General features: G+C 38.3%; 2 protein-coding genes across 10 annotated transcripts in view; one reads left to right on the top strand and one right to left on the bottom strand.

Moving 5' to 3' along the window:
- The first annotated feature begins 823 nt into the window (after positions 1-823).
- On the top strand, positions 824-5,108 carry LOC131523735 (insulinoma-associated protein 2). The gene has a single exon (XM_058750374.1). The coding sequence runs from the start codon at positions 997-999 to the stop codon at positions 2,683-2,685; it is 1,689 nt and encodes a 562-aa protein (XP_058606357.1). The 5' UTR covers positions 824-996; the 3' UTR covers positions 2,686-5,108.
- The window catches only part of ralgapa1 (Ral GTPase activating protein catalytic subunit alpha 1), a 76,996-nt gene continuing 64,232 nt past the window's right edge, over positions 4,982-17,745 (bottom strand). For 5 of the 9 annotated variants that reach the window (XM_058750366.1, XM_058750370.1, XM_058750369.1 and 2 more), the window contains 2 exons: positions 9,261-9,385; positions 4,982-5,822 (listed from right to left, as the gene is read on the bottom strand). In XM_058750366.1, the coding sequence (XP_058606349.1) occupies positions 5,677-5,822; positions 9,261-9,385 (271 nt within the window). In that variant the 3' untranslated portion in view covers positions 4,982-5,676. Of the gene's footprint in view, positions 5,823-6,384; positions 6,500-8,171; positions 8,203-9,260; positions 9,386-17,745 lie in introns of all 9 variants that reach the window. The other 4 variants (XM_058750368.1, XM_058750372.1, XR_009266838.1 and 1 more) reach the window with 3 other exon arrangements.

Below are 17,745 nucleotides of genomic sequence, written 5' to 3'. Positions count from 1 at the left end.
TTCTAAACATTTTATTTAAAATTGACAAAAGTTAATAATTATATATATATATATATATATATATATATATATATATATTAGTGCTGTTAAATGATTAATCGCGATTAATCACATCCAAAATAAGTTTTTGTTTACATAGTATGTGTATGTACTGTGTATATTTAATATGTATATATAAATACACATCCATGCATGTATATATTTAAGAAAAATGTTATGTTTATATATTAAATGTATTTATATATAATATAAATTATATGAATATATATATATACATGTAAATACATGTAAATATTTAAAAATACATACTGTATGTGTGTGTATTTATATATATATAATAAATATACAGTACACACAGATATATTATGTAAATAAAACTTATTTTGGAAGCGATTAATCGCGATTAATCATTTGACAGCACTAATACACACACACACACACACACACACACACACACACACACATACATATATATATATATATATACGTGTGTCTATATATACATATATACGTGTGTGTGTATATATATATATATATATATATATATATATATATATATACATATACGTTTCACACACACACACACACACATATATACGTGTGTGTGTATATATACACATATACGTGTGTGTGTGTATATATACACATATAACTAGTTACTAATATTACAATTATTATTATTCTGAAAATATTATTATTTTGTCTTGGGACAGGGTAACATTTAAAATTGAAGCTAATTTATGTATAGCCTATATAATTCCCTCTAAATATAAGTTCATATATGTTTATTTCTATTGCTCTATACAGTCGCATATTCTTTAGATTTAAGCTCGGTGGACTGATCTCGCATTACTGAACAGGAAACTGTAAAACATGGGAAGGTTAAAGAGTCCATCGATCCTTTGAGACCTTTGAGATAACAATCTGCTGCCCATTAGAAATGAATCTGTAACTGGAACAACTCATTAATGCTCGCCCCGCCCCCTCCTCGTTTGAATGTCAGCACTGATTGGGCACAACTGCGGCACTGACAGTGACCTCACACAGAACCTGAAGGCGACCCAAAGGATAAAACGCGCGCGGGGCGCATCACGGCGACAATATCCACCCCGCATCTTCTCCTCAGTAGTTTCATCTGGACTTTGGGTGAAGATGCCACGAGGATTTTTAGTGAAACGGAGTAAACGTGCCTCATCTGCATCCTACAAGGTGCGAGCGCAAGAAAAAGAGCCGAGCACGGAGGACCTGCCTACCCAAACTCCAAATGCAAGTGTGCCGGATGTGCTGGAACCTATAACGGAATCATGGACAAGTGATGTAAGTTCTAAACATCTTCTGGAGGACTCTGGAGGGGTTGTCGGAGAGAGCATCGATTACGCACAGAGCTACTTCAGCCATCCGGAGCAGAGCGCGTCATCTCCGCGCAACAGCACCGACTCCTACAGCCCGATCAAACCCATCAGCACGGAGCTTTTGGACAGGTGTCTCAGCTCACCAGCCATGGCCGAGTCATTCCCCTTGGCCACCCCGGTGTCTTCAATCGAGCGTCTGCTAATGAACCACTCTGACATGAAGTTTGGCACACCGGTGCCCTCATCGGTGCCCACCTACCCTGCCTTTCACCAGTGCGTAAAACGCGCGTTCATGGACTCGGAGCGCAAAAGCAAACCACCCAAAAAGCCTAAAGTCATCAGAAAGCTCAATTTTGAAGACGAAGTCACCACCTCACCGGTCCTCGGGCTTAAAATCAAAAAAGAAAGCCCCGAGACAAAACTAGCACCGCAAAGTGGTAGAAAAAAACCGCTCGGTGAGTTCATCTGCCAGCTTTGTAAGGAAGAATACCCTGATCCGTTTTCTCTAGCCCAGCACAAGTGCTCCAGGATCGTCCGGGTTGAGTACCGCTGTCCGGAGTGCGACAAAGTTTTCAGCTGTCCTGCCAACCTCGCGTCCCATCGCAGATGGCACAAACCTCGCAACCTGAGCACCGGAGACGCGAAGAAATCTCCGCTGGAGGCGCGCAACCACGAGAAGACCTCAGTGGAGGGGAAGGAGAACGCCAGCAAGCTGAGACTGAACAATCAGCACCAGCTGAGTCCGGACAGCTCCCAACAGCACAGATCAGCACCGGACAGCAACATGATGCACAGGGGATCCCAAGACACTCCTATGGACCAAAGGTTCACGTCTTCGGAGAAATGCTTTGAGATGCGTATCGGCTCCGCGGACAGCTCGAGGTTGTTCGATCACTGCCCCGAGGAGCCCGACAGATCCAGCACCCCCTACCTGCCCTCGTCCAGTCCGGAAGAAGTGTTTGAGTGCCACTACTGCAGCAAGAAGTTCCGCAGGCAAGCCTACCTGAGGAAACACCTGGCCGCGCACGAGACGATCAAAGCATCCTCATACGCTCACATTGAAAGCGGACAGATCACTTTCCCGTGTCACCTGTGCGGAGCGCACTTCCCCTCCGCGGAGATCAGGGACAAACACCGACTCTGGCACGCGGTCAGAGATGACTTACTGCTCAGACCTGATCTGAGTCCTGGAGAACAGCAGATATACTCATGCAAACACTGTCCCTCCACGTTCTTCAGTTCTCCGGGTTTGACCAGACACATCAACAAGACTCATCCCACAGAGAACAGACAGGTGATGCTCTTACAGATGGCCGTCAGGCCGGGATGCTGATCTCACAAACACTTCAGATTGAGTCTAACGGCTCGTTGTTGATATTATCACTAATAATTCGTCCAGTGTCTTTATGTGGGAATATCGAACTTGCAGATTTTCTTTGTCGACAGCAGAAACAGTTTATGTAACCTTTGATAATCTTGGGTATCACTTTATAACTTCCAATAGTACAGCAAGTTATTAACAGACATTACATACAGGGTTCCTTCATTTTTGAGCATGAATTTTCCAGTTGATACACTCTCTCTCTATATATGCATGTGTGAGTGTGTGTGTATATACACACACACACACACAAATACATATATAGTCAATTAAATCAAGAGATGAGAACTATATTAACTATAGAAATAGTTAACATTAACTATAGAAATTTCTCACAGCTTTTATTATTTTAAAACTTAATTACAAAAAAATTAAATGTATCAGAACGGAGAATAACAAGAAATATAGATGTTAAATACTTAAAATTCTAATGACTTTTTTTACATTTTAAAATAAATTTTAATTTTAATAATTTCTTAATGTTTGTAACTTCTCCGGGCCTGGAAATCTCAGTTCTTTGAAATTTTCAGATATTTCCATGACAACGTGAACCCAGTATATAATACTTTGCTCATATACATTTAAATTTGATTATAACCATTTTCAGGCTTGACTCATATCTATATAAATTATTATTGAAGGTTATAAACTGTTACTCATTAAAGGTACTTAATTTATTTCATGTTTATAGCGGGAAAACATTATATCTATTAGGCTTGAGACTCAAGGCTCACAGCAGGTTTTTCATTAATATGTCCTTATAATATGGAGAAAGTGAATTAATATATTTTGTGTCTCATTGTAAAAGTAGCTCCCATGGAAAGCTTACGTAATCTCAATCGTTTTAGAAGGTGCTTTGATTTCTAGATCATAAATGAAGGTACTGTACATTTCATTATATTTTGATTGACAACAGTAGCTGCAAAAAAAGTGTATTTATATCATAACTACCAGGAAATGCCATAGCATACATCAAGACTATTAGAGGCCGACATGTAATAAATCACAAGTGTCATATTTATATTTTCATATGTAGTCATTTTCAGCTGTTACGGGGGAATTGAAGAGGTCAATAAATCAAACTGTCTTCAAATATCCTTTTAAATGTAGCATGTGTGTTATTTACACAAATCCACCGGAGCTGCTGCTTAAAACTGAAAAACAGAAATCAGTGCACTTACAAGAAATCATAAATGGTGAAACATTTGATGCACCCAGTAACTGCACAGGATTTGCTATGTTGTAAGAATACTTTTATTCTTAAGTGTAGTTGCACATCCACTCTCCTTCGACATCCGATACAAATGTATAGAGATACTAGCATATGACATTATTGTGGATCTGTGCGTGTGTGCTTGTGTGTTGTGCAGCTGTTATATCAACACATGCAGTTAGTACTGGAATCATGCAGCATTTGGTCAGTAGTAACATACACAAAATCTACCCATGAGGATGTTTTTTTTCCTCTTGAAATTACGCACAGGTCTCAGTTGCTTGTGTGCAGGACTTTAATATACACGTTATAATTTCAATCCAGAAGGGTGCTGCATGATTTCCACAAATTGTTTTTTTTTTCTGATAAATTTCTAAATGATTTCAAATTAAAAAGAAAAATAAAATCTGACCCTCATGAAGTCTCACATAGCTTTCAAGAAAATATACAAACTGGATTTTATCTTAAACATGGCAACAGTTATAACTTGCATCCGTAGTCTACAGGGCCAGATACCCTTATATCCCTTAAACGTTCAAAAATTAAACGGAAAAGTGCAGACCAAAGCTAGTGTCAATGTTTTTTGTACACTTCCACATCTACACATTTAGAAAAAAAAAGGCTGTTCAAATGTCTCATGCCGTCCACTGTTGAACTAGCTCGAAAAAGTCCTGAAGCGGGTAGTTCGGTTCAATTTGGCAACGTCGCCATCTCCTTGCAAGACTCCTTAATGTGGCAACTCATTCACACTTTCCTTAAAAATCCCATCTAAGATGAAATGAATCAAAAAGAGCGTTGCAGTCAAATGATTTATGCTGATAAACCTGCATGAGCTCGTCTCTAAGGCTGCTGTGCAACGAAACAAAACGACGGGACCGAGTCCAGCAAAAATCTAGCCATACAGACAGACATTCAAGCTGAAGACTTGTTCTTTGACTTGTTCTAAGTGGCCTTTTGACTTTTTTTTTTTGGTTGATTTAAATACTGTTAAATATGTACACAGATCAGATACTGTTCATACACTATACACATACATTAAATATGTATATATTTTATATTTATAGATATATACACGCACAAATAACCGTTACAAATGACAAAGGGGCAGTTCATTCATGAACATGAAAAAAAAAATCTGTAACATTCTAATGAAGAGAAAACTGAATATACAAATTGCAATAAACCGTGATCCATAAAGAAAACCAGCAAATAAACAAACAAATGTGAGTGTCAATGTTATATAAAAACATGTTCCACAATAGGAGTGAAAACAAACTGAAATACGTAACAGCAAGAAGTGCTTCAGTTTAAATGCAAATCTGCTCCACAAACATGTTTTCGAACACTTTTTTCCCGCCATCAATTTGTCGCGTCTTCTGTACAAATATAAAAAGTTGTGGTTGATACGATGGCAATCAAAAAGAAACATTTTCATATGATTTTTTTTTTTTTAAATGACCACTGGCACTCTGAGTAGCGGGCAGCTTCAGTGGCACCAGCTACAACAACAGCAGAGGAAGTTATTTAAGTAAAACGCAACGCGATATCCATCAGCGATCGACAAAAATAAACATTTCGGTCATCTTTGATCACTCTGGCTCTGAACGGGAGGAGTCAGACAGCATTGGGGGCGTGGCTACTGCAGGCAAGTGGGCGTGGTTTGTCTCTGACAGTGGGCGGAGTTCTGGAGCGAGCGCGAATGGAGTGAAGTGTGTGTTTGCTCACTCAGGTCAAGTCTTGTTGGCGGAGCCCGAGGAACGGCGAAGCTTCATGGACATCCGGCTCTTGCTAGCACGAGGTGACATTGGCGAGGCTAAATCGCTCCCGTCTACCTGCATTGCTGGACTTTCTGCCAGCTGACTCTCGAGGCATGAGCCTGTCGGGGAGGGATGGGGTGGAGGAAGAAGAAAAGACAGAGATCAGAACGTCACGACGCTAGATCGTTCACACGCTAAACACATGTTCATCTCGAATGTGACATCTCATTACAGGGTTACATTTAGCTTGGGTTTGTGAATTAGATTATATGAAATACATATTGGGTTGAAATGTGGGGAATAAATGTCTATATTAAAGACTTTTTTTGTGATCATTGTGAATTTCACTCAGATTGGAACGGGAAAAACCTCTCGGTTAGACATTTATTTTTTGCAAATTTTTTGCAAAAAGGCCAGAAGTAACCAATAGAGAGCAAAATAAGTGTGAAAACCCCTTCCTGAGGGGCGTGAGAGGTTAATGCACCAGTGCATTGTGGGTGAAGTTCACAGAGTGAATCACAGGGGATGCTGGGACTAATCAACGCTGAGATCTGACACCTCGTCCCTCGATGAGACCAACAGGGGTGCAGTTACAATATCGCAACACAAACTACACAGTAAAAGAGGAATGGGGAGGAAAAAAACAGAGAAGGTACTTTGCCGTTTTCAGTTCCAGCATACCATTCACAGCTAGCGTGAAAGACCTTCCGTTTCAAGCCTTTTCCCTTTACCTTGATGAGCCCAATGTTTTCTAGTTGAGGTTTGGGAAGGAGCAGAAAAATCACAGCATTTCTCTCTTGGGGTGCGAGAATGGACAGAAGTGACAGATAGAAAGGACGACAAGAGGCAGAGGCGGGAAAGATGCAAAGTGATGTGGAATGTAAGAGAAAGTAGAGAAAGAATAAAGACAAAAAAGACAGGAGGAAGAAAAAGAGAAGAAGAGATACAAGATAAAGGTGTGAGCAGGCTGAGAGGGAAAACAGTAGCAGGTGCACATAAAATACAAGACAACAAATGCAAGAGCTGGTCTCTCCACACGCTCATGAAGGTTTATTATTCATACACACACTCGCTCATCCACTCGACTTACACACACACACACACAAAATGCAAAAAGATGTCAGGATTACCACCCACTAGTAGCTAAAGTCTAAGAACGAATGCTGTGACACCAACCTCACTGAAACGATACTGCAACACCACATGTAATACTCTCTGGTGGTTTTGAATAATACAAGGAAATCATCTGCAAATGTTGTACCTGAATGACTTCTGTAAAGCAATCGTGCTCAGCAGTAAGGTTCCGGAAGTAAAATGCCATTCACATAATGCAACATTATTTATAGAAGTATTTAAAAAAAAGACCTACATGAGTTCTGCAGCTGTTGAAAAAGGGACAACATACATTACCATTCAAAAATATAGGGTCGGTAAGATTTTTAATACTTTGTTTGATCAAAAATACAATGAAACAGTAATATTGTTAAATATTACTACAACTGAAATAACTGTTCTCTGTTTGAGTATATTTTAAAATTAGCAGTAATTAAATTTATTGTGTGATGCAAAGATTTTCAGCGTCAAGAAATATTTCTTATGATTATGATTTATTGAAAACAGTTGTGCTGCTTCAGGTGTTTATGGAAATTAATTTATATAATTTCTTCAGGATTTTTTGCTGAATAGAAAGTAATTTTTTTTTAAACAGAAAACTCTTGTAATATTATAAATGCTTTAATGCTTTATTTGAATTTATTTTCAAATAAATTAGCAATTAAACAATGTGTCCTTTATGAATACAAAAAAATCATACAGACCCTAAATGTTGGTAGTGTACAGTCAAATGATCATTGTTGTAAAGGCAGTTATTTAAACTGGATGTTCGCATTACAGCACAGTGGTAGTAGTGTTTACCGAAAAGAATGTTATTGGTGAAATAGTCAGGCACAAAAATCTCAGATTAAATTATGATCTGTAGTGATTTTGCACCTTTTTTTTTTAATGTTATGTTGTGATTCAATCAAGAATCTTCAAAAACACTTACTTCCGGAACGAAGGCTGCTAAAAAAAGTTGGCAGCTGCCACTGCTGAGCTCTATTATCCACATGAGAGCTGCTATACTGTACCATTCAACATTTACACAGATAGACAGACATATGCATGATATAAAGAATAGAAGATGAGTTGAGTGAAGCTGTGAGATCATGCTGGACACACACATGAATTCTAGAAACCTAGAGAGAGGTGAACAGTGTGAATATTGGTCAGTATTAGGGATCTTGTGTGAACATGCCATGCAATGAATGCTCCAGACTTCCCATTGAACAAAACATGGAAAAAGAAGGGAACACGTTTCAGTCTAGAAAGGAATCGAACAAACAAGGAGGAGCTCATAACGTTGTTACAAGCCAAACAAACGTAAAAGACAATCAGGCAGCCTCAGTGTACGGCATCTTCAGGAATCTTACCTTTAGATACACACAAGTGAAAGATTATGATCTGAAGGGGAAACAAAATAAAATAAAAAAATAATAAAAAAATAAAAAAAATTAAATGGGAATGAAAAAAAGAAAAGAAAAATGATCATTTGGGTTTAGAAGGTACCAGGAGCCCAACACAAAAGCCAGAATAAAAGCTTTGGGTTTGAAAAACAACTCAACTTAATACAAAAATACAAAACTAAACAATGTTTTTCAGCCCAAAAGCAAACTGTGTTGCAATAACTGAACTAAAACACAAATGAATTTGTGTATAGTCATGCATGTGAATGAAAGGCTTGGATAACAACTCTTTATTTGTGTATTACATTCTCAGTGAGTGATTGGGGGAAATTATCAATGAATTCTCTTGAAATTAATTTATCTGCAATTGTTTTGTCGGAAATGTCTCCCACAAAAAGGGCTTAAGGCTACTTCTGGACTACCTTTGCTTCAAGTTCAGCTTCCATGTTCATTTTAAGGTGCATTGCTGTAGCTCAAACAGAAGAGCATGACACTAGCAATGCCAAGGCCATGGGTTCAATTCCCAGAAAGCAAAAGTTCATGTTCAAATATTTGAGGTCAGTAAGATTTTGTTTTGGAAGAATTTGTATTCAGTAAGGATGCATTGAATTGGTCAAAGTGACTGTAAAGTCAAATCAAATCAAATAAATGTTTTTTCATTTTCTATGCATCATGGTTTCTGCAACAATATTAAGCAGAACAACTGTTATCAACATTGATAACTCCAGCTGGTAATAATATTTCACAATATTACTGTTTTTTTACTGCATTTTTGACCAAATAAATGCAGACTTGATCAGCATAACAGACTTCTTTCAAAAATCTTAATGACACCAAACTTTTGAATGGTAGTGTTTTTGTATATCGAATGCAGTGTTGCTTCTTATAAAAGCATCTGCAAAATGCATAAAAATGCAAATGTAGTGACTGGACAGAAATTAAGTGTGCATGTTATTCTATAAGGCTGGAACTGAATGAAATTTTGAGTGAAGGTGAATAGCGAGTGGTGTAAAACGACAGATGAATTAAGAATCAATTCATTAAGTCAATGCCCACCTGCTTCAGAGGGAAGATGGTGGAAAGGTGCAGGGCAGAAAACACGAGCTGCGTAGTCCTCAAACGTTGTCGGTTCCAAGTGGTGCTGGACTATCGTCTCCAGATATCTCGCTCTCTCTTCGTAGCTGATAAACATACGAGTTAAAGTCAAACAAGATTGGTGCGTCAATTTCATAAGCGACAAAAACACATCAATAGGGGTCAAACAGTTAGCCAGGATGCCATGGGTTAATAATTCTCCCATCATACTGTAAACCATATTATGAAGCTGTCATTGCTTTACGTATGGTGACATTGGGTATCAATGGACATCTTACTGTCTGTGTTATTCGGTTAAGAAAAATGATGGTATTGAGTAAATGGAAGGGATTGGATTATATCGCTGTGTATGGGTTTAAAAACGGAGGGATTCTGTTAATGGGGACGATTTGATTAAGTAGACCGGTGGCATATGGTCTGTGCTGCATTCATAACTTAGTAAGCCAAAAGCACACGGTTCGGATAACGACGGATGCTGCGTCACTGGAGAAACTTGATGGAGGAGCGGTGAGAAACAGGGCGAGAAACGGAGCGAGAAACTGAGGTCCTGCTGGGACGAGGTAGGGGGAAGATATTCTCAGCTCCAGTATTTTGGGTGTTTCTGCCGGTGAAGAGGAACACGTAGGAAGCGTCTCCGTTAGGCAACGCAACACTCACACAGTTCTGTCGTTTGCCTTTTCCTGTCTCCAGCAGACCCGTTTCCTGCCGAAGGGTCCTGCTGTTTGAGAGCGAACCCTAGTGTGAGTGGGTGAGAGGTTCCCACAGAGAAGAAGAGAAAGCAGCTAGAGAAAGTGTCTGTGGGTGCGACGTAATTAGACACATGCTGTACTACAACCATAAGCAGAATATGACAGAGCCGGTGACGGTCTTGACAGCCGTGTTAACAGCTTAGAATAGCATTCATATAACATTCAGTCACGACTGCTACAAATAAATTTAAAGCTTCTGTTTGTAGACAACGGCTGTCACCTCCCTGTTCTGCACTGCCAAATTATTAAAACCAAAAGTGCTACTGTCTCATGAACCACTAACAGATAATTCAGCAGACACAGACTAATTTATATCGTACAAAACTTGCCAGCCAAAATACATACACAAAATCCTATATACATAAGAGATTAATCAGATATATATATATATATATATATATATATATATATAGAGAATAAATGTAATGTATTGGTATCACTTTATTTCACAGTCCTGTTCCTCATGTACATACTATGCACTTATTGTAGTAATTACAATAACTAGGTACTAACCCTGAACCTACCCCTAAACCTAACCCTACCCCATGTAGTTACCTTATATGACCAGTATACCTTTCTTGGGTAAGTATACTGCAAGTACATTGTAAGTACAAGTGCACGTACTGTAAAATAAAGTGCAACCAAATTATTACTTTTATTCAGCAAGGATGCATTAATCAAATGTTAAAAGACATTTATTTATAGTTTTATAAATAATCAACTTTCTATTCTACCCTAAAAAAAGTGTGTCAGTTTCCGTTATTAAGCAGCACAACCGCTTTCAAAATTGATCTTTTTTTTTTCTTGAGCACCAAATCAATTTACAATGATTTCTGAAGGATCACGTGACACTGAAGACTCGAGTAATGGCTCCAGTAAATTCAGGTTTGCATCACACGAATAACTTGCATTTTAAAATATATTCAAACAGAAAATGGTTATTTTAAAGTGTAATAATATTTCATAATATTACTGTTCTTACTGTATTTTTGACAATAATTTGTGTAATGTGAGACATTAAAAACAGAAGTTAAAACTTAGATGCCATTTCAGTCAGCATAAAGCTGACTACCAATGAATATGACATGAAATATTTACATCTAAAATATCAAATCTATATTTTAAAAAAGTACAAATATACAAAAACTTTGAAGCTGGAATTAAATCAGCTTTTTCTGCAATTTCAGGACACTAAAATGAAGAACCTGGTTTTTAGACTAAAAAGTCTAAGAGTCTTGAGAGGTCTTGGTTTTGAATTGTTTGGTATTAGTCGAGATCTGGATCTTTGGGGTTTGTTACTGGTCTGGGTCTGACAGGGACTAGTCCTGCCTACGACTCGTAGATGCCTGATGGCCAGAATAAGCTGCAAAGTGGACCAGATTTTATGCCGATAGTCCGGCTACAACCGGGCAACCATTCCAACCAGCGAGAGCAGAGCGTGAGCAGCACTGCTGTGCGTCTTAATAGCCCTCTCAGAGCCGCCCAACATGTGGTCACCATCCTGAACCTGAGATGAGCCTCTAATGCCACCCTGTCACCAAGACAACAAATCCTCTCCGCTGTTGACTTCAGATGCTCTTTGTGTGTCACAAAGAGAGAGGTAAAGGGAAAAACAGTTCTTCTTTTTTCCCTTCTTTCTTTTTTGCACCATGTATTCACCCAAATAACCCGGGCCTTGCATCCACTGTAATTGAATTTTTGATGGGTGGTGTTTTTTTATGACGGCTTGTTAAAAAGGAGAAAGTCCTTTTAAGAGAGTGCGTGCCGGGTTCTCGCGCCCTCTCTAGTATCACATGCTAGAAGAGGAGAGGAGGATAAAAAAGAGCCTTTTGTGCATTACCAGAAACTCATTTTCCCTGTGGATGAAAGGCAGAAGGGGGGAAAAAAATACTCCTGGCCTCTTCCCCCCCTCCTACGGAGCTTTTCATTGTCACCGCGCTGAACTCCTGGGCTCTGGAAGGAAAGAGAGAAATTGCCACTGAAGAGACAGCAAAAGTGAGCTTGTTAGCACATTAGGAGTGAAGGGCTCGTGGTGGGCTCCAGGAACAGTCCCTGGTGGTGTGTTAATTCAGCACTCCGAACATGCTGGTGCTGATAGCCTCCAAATTGATCACTCCTGCTACCCTCGATTCCGTTCCCTCCCCCTCTCAAAGCCAGCGGCAGCACTGGAGAACAGAAGCACGCCTCTGGAAAGGAGGAGAAGCTTTTCACGATGTCAAAGTCATGTCAGCCACCTTGACCCTGACAAATTCTCTATGACAACACGGTGTCTGGCGAACACTTTTAGGTAGACCGCAATGACATCTGAGAGACATCAGAACCGCTGACATAAGAAAACAATGACCATGGTGAAAATTTGAAGAATTAGCTCCCTTTTAAATCATGATTGGGAATTGCCCACACTCCACAGGAAGTTGGAATTGGAATGACAGAAGAGGAATTTACTGACTGTAATTCAAAGAATTAACACAGATTATTCTGGGAAATTAAGTTTTTATTCCACCCTGGACCACAAAAATGTGATGAAATGTCAATAACAGTTGAAAAAATTTGGGGTCAGTAGGATTTTTTTTTCTTGCAGTTTGACAGTTACAGATTTCTATTTCAAAATAAATGAAATCATTCTATTTATCAATTTATTAAATGTTGAAAAAAAAAACACTGTTTTCACAAAAATACACTACCAGTCAAAAGTTTTTGAACGGTACGATTTTTAAAAAATTATCTTCTGCTTACCAAGCCTGCATTTATTTGATCCAAAATGCAACAAAAGCAGTAATATTGTGGAATATTTTTACTATTTAAAATAGCTGCTTTACATTTGAATAAATTTTTAAAATGTAATTTATTCCTGATTTCAAAGCTGAATTTTTCACATAATTACTCCAGTCACATGATCCTTCAGAAATCATTCTAATATTCTGATTTGGTGCTCAAAAACATTAATTATTATGTTGAAAACAGAGTATAATTTTTTCAGGTTTCTTTGATGAATAGAAAGATTTCAGAAGAACAGGATTTATCTGAAATACATTTTTGATCAATTTAATGCAGCCTTGCTAAATAAAAGTATTAATTTATATCATTTCTTTCCCAAATGCTGATCTTTCTATACAAAAGAATCCTGAAAAAATTGCACTGAACTGTTGTAAATTTTGATAATAACAATAATAAATGTTGAACAGCAAATCAGTATATTAGAATGATTTATGAAGGATCATGTGACACTGAACACTGAGTAACGATGCTGAAAATTTAGCTTTGATCACAGGAATAAATTACATTTTAAAATATATTCAAATAGAAAGCAGTTATTTGAAATAGTAAAAATATTTCACAATATTACAGCTTTTGTTGTATTTTGGATCAAATAAATGCAGGCTTGGTGAGCAGAAGAGAATTCTTTAAAAACATTAAAAATCTTGCTGTTCAAAACTTTAGACTGGTAGTGTATATTAAGAAGAAAAAATATTTTCAACATTAATAATATAAGAAATGTTTCTTGAGCACCAAATCAGCATATTAGAATTATTTCTGAAGGATCATGTTACATTGAGACTGGAGTAATGATGCTGAATTCAGCATTGCCATCACAGAAAAAATGAAATTGCATTTCAAAATATATTAAAATATAAATGAGTTATTTTGAATTGTAATAATATTTCACAATATTACTGTTTTTACTGTATCTTCCAAAAAAAAAAAAAAAAAAATGCATCCTTAAGCATAAGAGACTTGAAAAACATTAAAAAAATCTTACTGACCCCATACTTTCCAACATTTAAAGTTTGTCTTAAAAATCTGTTTTTCTATTTAAAAGTTACTTTGAATGCATGAATTTGAATTTCAATTAATTGTAATTCCACATTCTTTACATTCAAATTTTTAAATTTAAGTTAATTCTGCATCCTGTTTGTCACCTCAATTAAAATCCAATATTCAATTTCAGCTACAACATATTCATTATACAGAACTGATGTCTAAATGAATCTTAACATACAGTATGAACACAAATAAAAAGGGAGCATCTCAAAGGACATTTGTGCCTGGAAACATCAGTTCATCCGAGAGTTCTGGGACAATCGAATGTGTGACAGTACAAGGGTGACACACGGCCAATATCTCCACTCTCAGAGAGCACAGCTATTCCCTGCTCTCGCCTTGCAAATTAACACAGCACAGTAACTGATGCGCCTGGTGAGAACACTGTCCCAAATCGCACACACACATGCCTCATTTTAATTACACACATGATCAGTCATTTTCTCCACATGGTGTGCTTGTTATTATCTGTGCTGAGAATTCCTCTGTAGGACAGTGTTGGCACCTTTCAAAAGAAACCCAGAACAGGATCCGCAGCCCCACAGAGAGAGCCACTGTCCGGCTGCCGAACGGCTCTCGCATCCTCACACACAACCTGATGGGATACGCACAGAGGAGTCCGCTCGCTCAAACCACAAACCGCAGGGTCTCCACAGGTGCTTTTGTCAGGACACGTCTGTCAAACCCTGTGAGAAATCACTTAGCCAATATACAGTTTCAGTCACGCTGCTTAAAGGAGTAGTTCACCCAAATACGAAATTTGCTGAACATTTCTCACCCTCAGAACATCACAAATGTAGACGAGTTTCCTTCTTTTAATAAATTAAGCATTGCATCACTTGCTCACCAATGTGAATGGGTACCGTCAGAATGAAAGTCCAAATGTCTGATAAAAACATCACAATAATCCACAAGCAATCCACTTCAGTCTATCAATTAGCCTCTTGTGAAGCAAAATAATAACGCTTCCTCCAGTTCCTCCCCTGTTGTCTTTTCTTTTTAGACTGTTGTTTTCACTTAAACAACTGTGCTTGGTGTGGATATTTCTTTTCTGATTCAGATTAGACAATTTCCAATGAAGAATGCAATATTAATAGAGGACTTGTATTTTATAGCAGATTATTTGCAGATTATTGTGATGATCATCTCATTTTCATCTCAAGTGATGTAATGCTAAATTTCTCAAAAACCTGTTCCAATGAAGAAACAAACTCATCTACATCTTGGACGGCCTGAGTAATTCTTCAGCAAATGTCCATTTTTGTGTGAACTATTCCTTTAAATTGAGCGTTTCCAAGTCTACACTTCAAACTAACTTTTGCCGTAAAGATCTGCCATCAATCAAGAAATCTAATCAGATCTACCCATGTATACACACTGAAAAATTCTGAATCAAATATTAAAATGCTGATCAAACCAAGTTAGAAAATAAACCTTAAAAATGAAGATATCAGCTGCCAAAATCCGCCAATACAAATACATCCGCACCAACGCTAGAGAGACAGAGAGAAAAAGAGAACGAGATCAGAAAAGTGACAGAGAAAAACATCACACAAATAATCAAATTTGAGGAGTTTTACAGAGTATAATTACAGAAATCTATGTGTGCCCTGAAGTGCAGGCTAATCGGTTTATTTTTCCATCTGATGCCTGCTGATATCGTGGCCCTAACAGTGATTTTATTAGCAAGGCACGGTGCTGCGGCTGGCTGCCATAGCCCCGTCATTACGGCCAATGTCTCCGCGTGGCACAAGCAGATGAGAGGAGAGATAGCCCAGGCTAATGCACCGTTGCCTGGGGCTCCGAGACACTGATCTGGGCCCGGGCTCCAGCATCACAGCCTCTCCTATTAATCTCCGCTGAAACCAAATTGAAGGGCTCGTGAAATACAGCCCCGAGAGCGGCCGGCCCGATTTATCGCCCTGCGTCCTGTCCCCGCGCCCCAGGGGGAAAGTGATGTGCGTGCTGCCGTTGCAAATGCAACATTTATTTAACATTCACGACGTGCAAGTCAGCGCTAATGCTATCAGAGAGGGCTGCGTGTACGCCGAGCTACACGTACGTGGCGGGCCTGATTAGTATGAATGAGTGAAGGTGGGCTTGCCATCTGCCTCCTGTGCATGTCTTTTTTAAACAGTAACCTGATTTTGTGGTTTTACCGAGAGTGGAGATTTTTCACTACGGCTTTCAAATGCCATGGCTATTAATTCTTTAAATCACATTTAGCTTCGCAGAAACAGTCGAGGTCTGAATTCGCACAAGGAGTGTTTATCTTCTAACATGTTTCAGCAGGTTCTGATGGGCCGCTGGACAAACTTGCAACATTTAAATAAAATAATACATTATTATCCAATTCTGTGGATTGTCTTCACAGCTCTACCAGTCAAAACAATATCAGATGTGAAGATATTTTTATTACTTTTTTCTTTTTATTTAGGCCTTTATTCATGTAGAATTAGGCAATTCTAGACACTTCTAGAATATTCCACCCTCCCTAAAAATAAGTGATTGTGTGATTTCTCTTTATGCTCTTCATTCTGAATTCATCCCTTACAATTATTCATCCCTTTTCATTAAAAAAGTAAAGTAAAACTTTCATAAAACTAATAAAAATTCATAGAACTAATTAGGATATACATGCAAAAAGCTGTTTTTCAAGTCAAACTTTCAAACAAAGACAGAGACAGACAGACAGACAGATAGACAGATAGACAGATAGATAGAATGAAAATAGAATAAATGAAAGACAATATATAGACAGAAAGATATACAGATAAGACAAAGACAGGGAGACAGAACAACAGATATAATGGTAGAACGAATGACAGAACGACAGATAAAATGATAGAATGACAGACAGACAAAACGACAGATTTACAAATAGATAGACAGAATCATAGACAGAACAATAGAATGTTAGAATGACAGACAGGACGATAGAAAAATAGATTCCGAATTCATTCTGGATGCATCCCTTAAAAGTCATTAATAAAGTCAAGTAAAACTTTCAAAACACTAAAAAAATTCAATAAAAATTAGTTCACAGAACTCATTTGCAAATACATGAAAAAAGCTGTTTTTTTAAGACTGCTTTCAAAGATGGATAGACAGACAGACAGACAGATAGATAGACAGACAGGAAGATAGAACAACAGATATAATGGTAGAATGAATGACAGCGACAGATAGATAAAAATGACAGACAGGAAAATAGAGACAGACATGTGTCTCTGCTACACTAACCACAAACTCCATGAGAGAAGCCTGCAGCGCATCCTAAACACTTCGTAAGAGTCAGACCCACATTCCCCATTGCCATGCACCCCCAGGGAGCTTGTTGTTTACCAATCTATCCCAAGCCGGAGGGGGCCACACAACAACATTTTTTTTTTGTTAACACACCCTGCACCTCACTCATTCACACACGGCCTGTGTTTGACTGACTGGAAAGTCTGGGGATGAAGCTGTCAGTGCTAACAGGTCAAAACAGGAGAGAAGTTAGGAGGAGTGGCTCAGTGATTGATAGACATATTAATGCCACTGAGGTGAACTGTGTTGGAAAAAAACAACAGCGACGGGTGTTGCTTGTGCAGTTACAATAATGACTAATGCATAAAAATAAAGAGATAAACTGACAGAAAGAGAAAGAAAATGGCAAAAGCAATTAAGCACTGACCCCACCAATACCCCAAACCCCCCCTTAATCTGTTCCACCCCCTTTTTCGGCACTGATGGGACAATTAGTGAATAGTGCAACCTTCCATCCCCCTTCTCACACACACACACACACCAGCAAACCACGTTGTTACTAGGACACAATAGGGCCCATTGTGAGAGCTGGCAGTGTGTGGCAGCGCTGCCCGTTAGGCGTTTGG

This window comes from Onychostoma macrolepis, chromosome 17 (genome assembly GCF_012432095.1).
Source record: "Onychostoma macrolepis isolate SWU-2019 chromosome 17, ASM1243209v1, whole genome shotgun sequence".
NCBI lineage: Eukaryota > Metazoa > Chordata > Actinopteri > Cypriniformes > Cyprinidae > Onychostoma > Onychostoma macrolepis.
The sequence above is the reverse complement of the archived record's forward strand: the minus strand, read 5'-3'. Positions and strand labels throughout refer to the sequence as shown.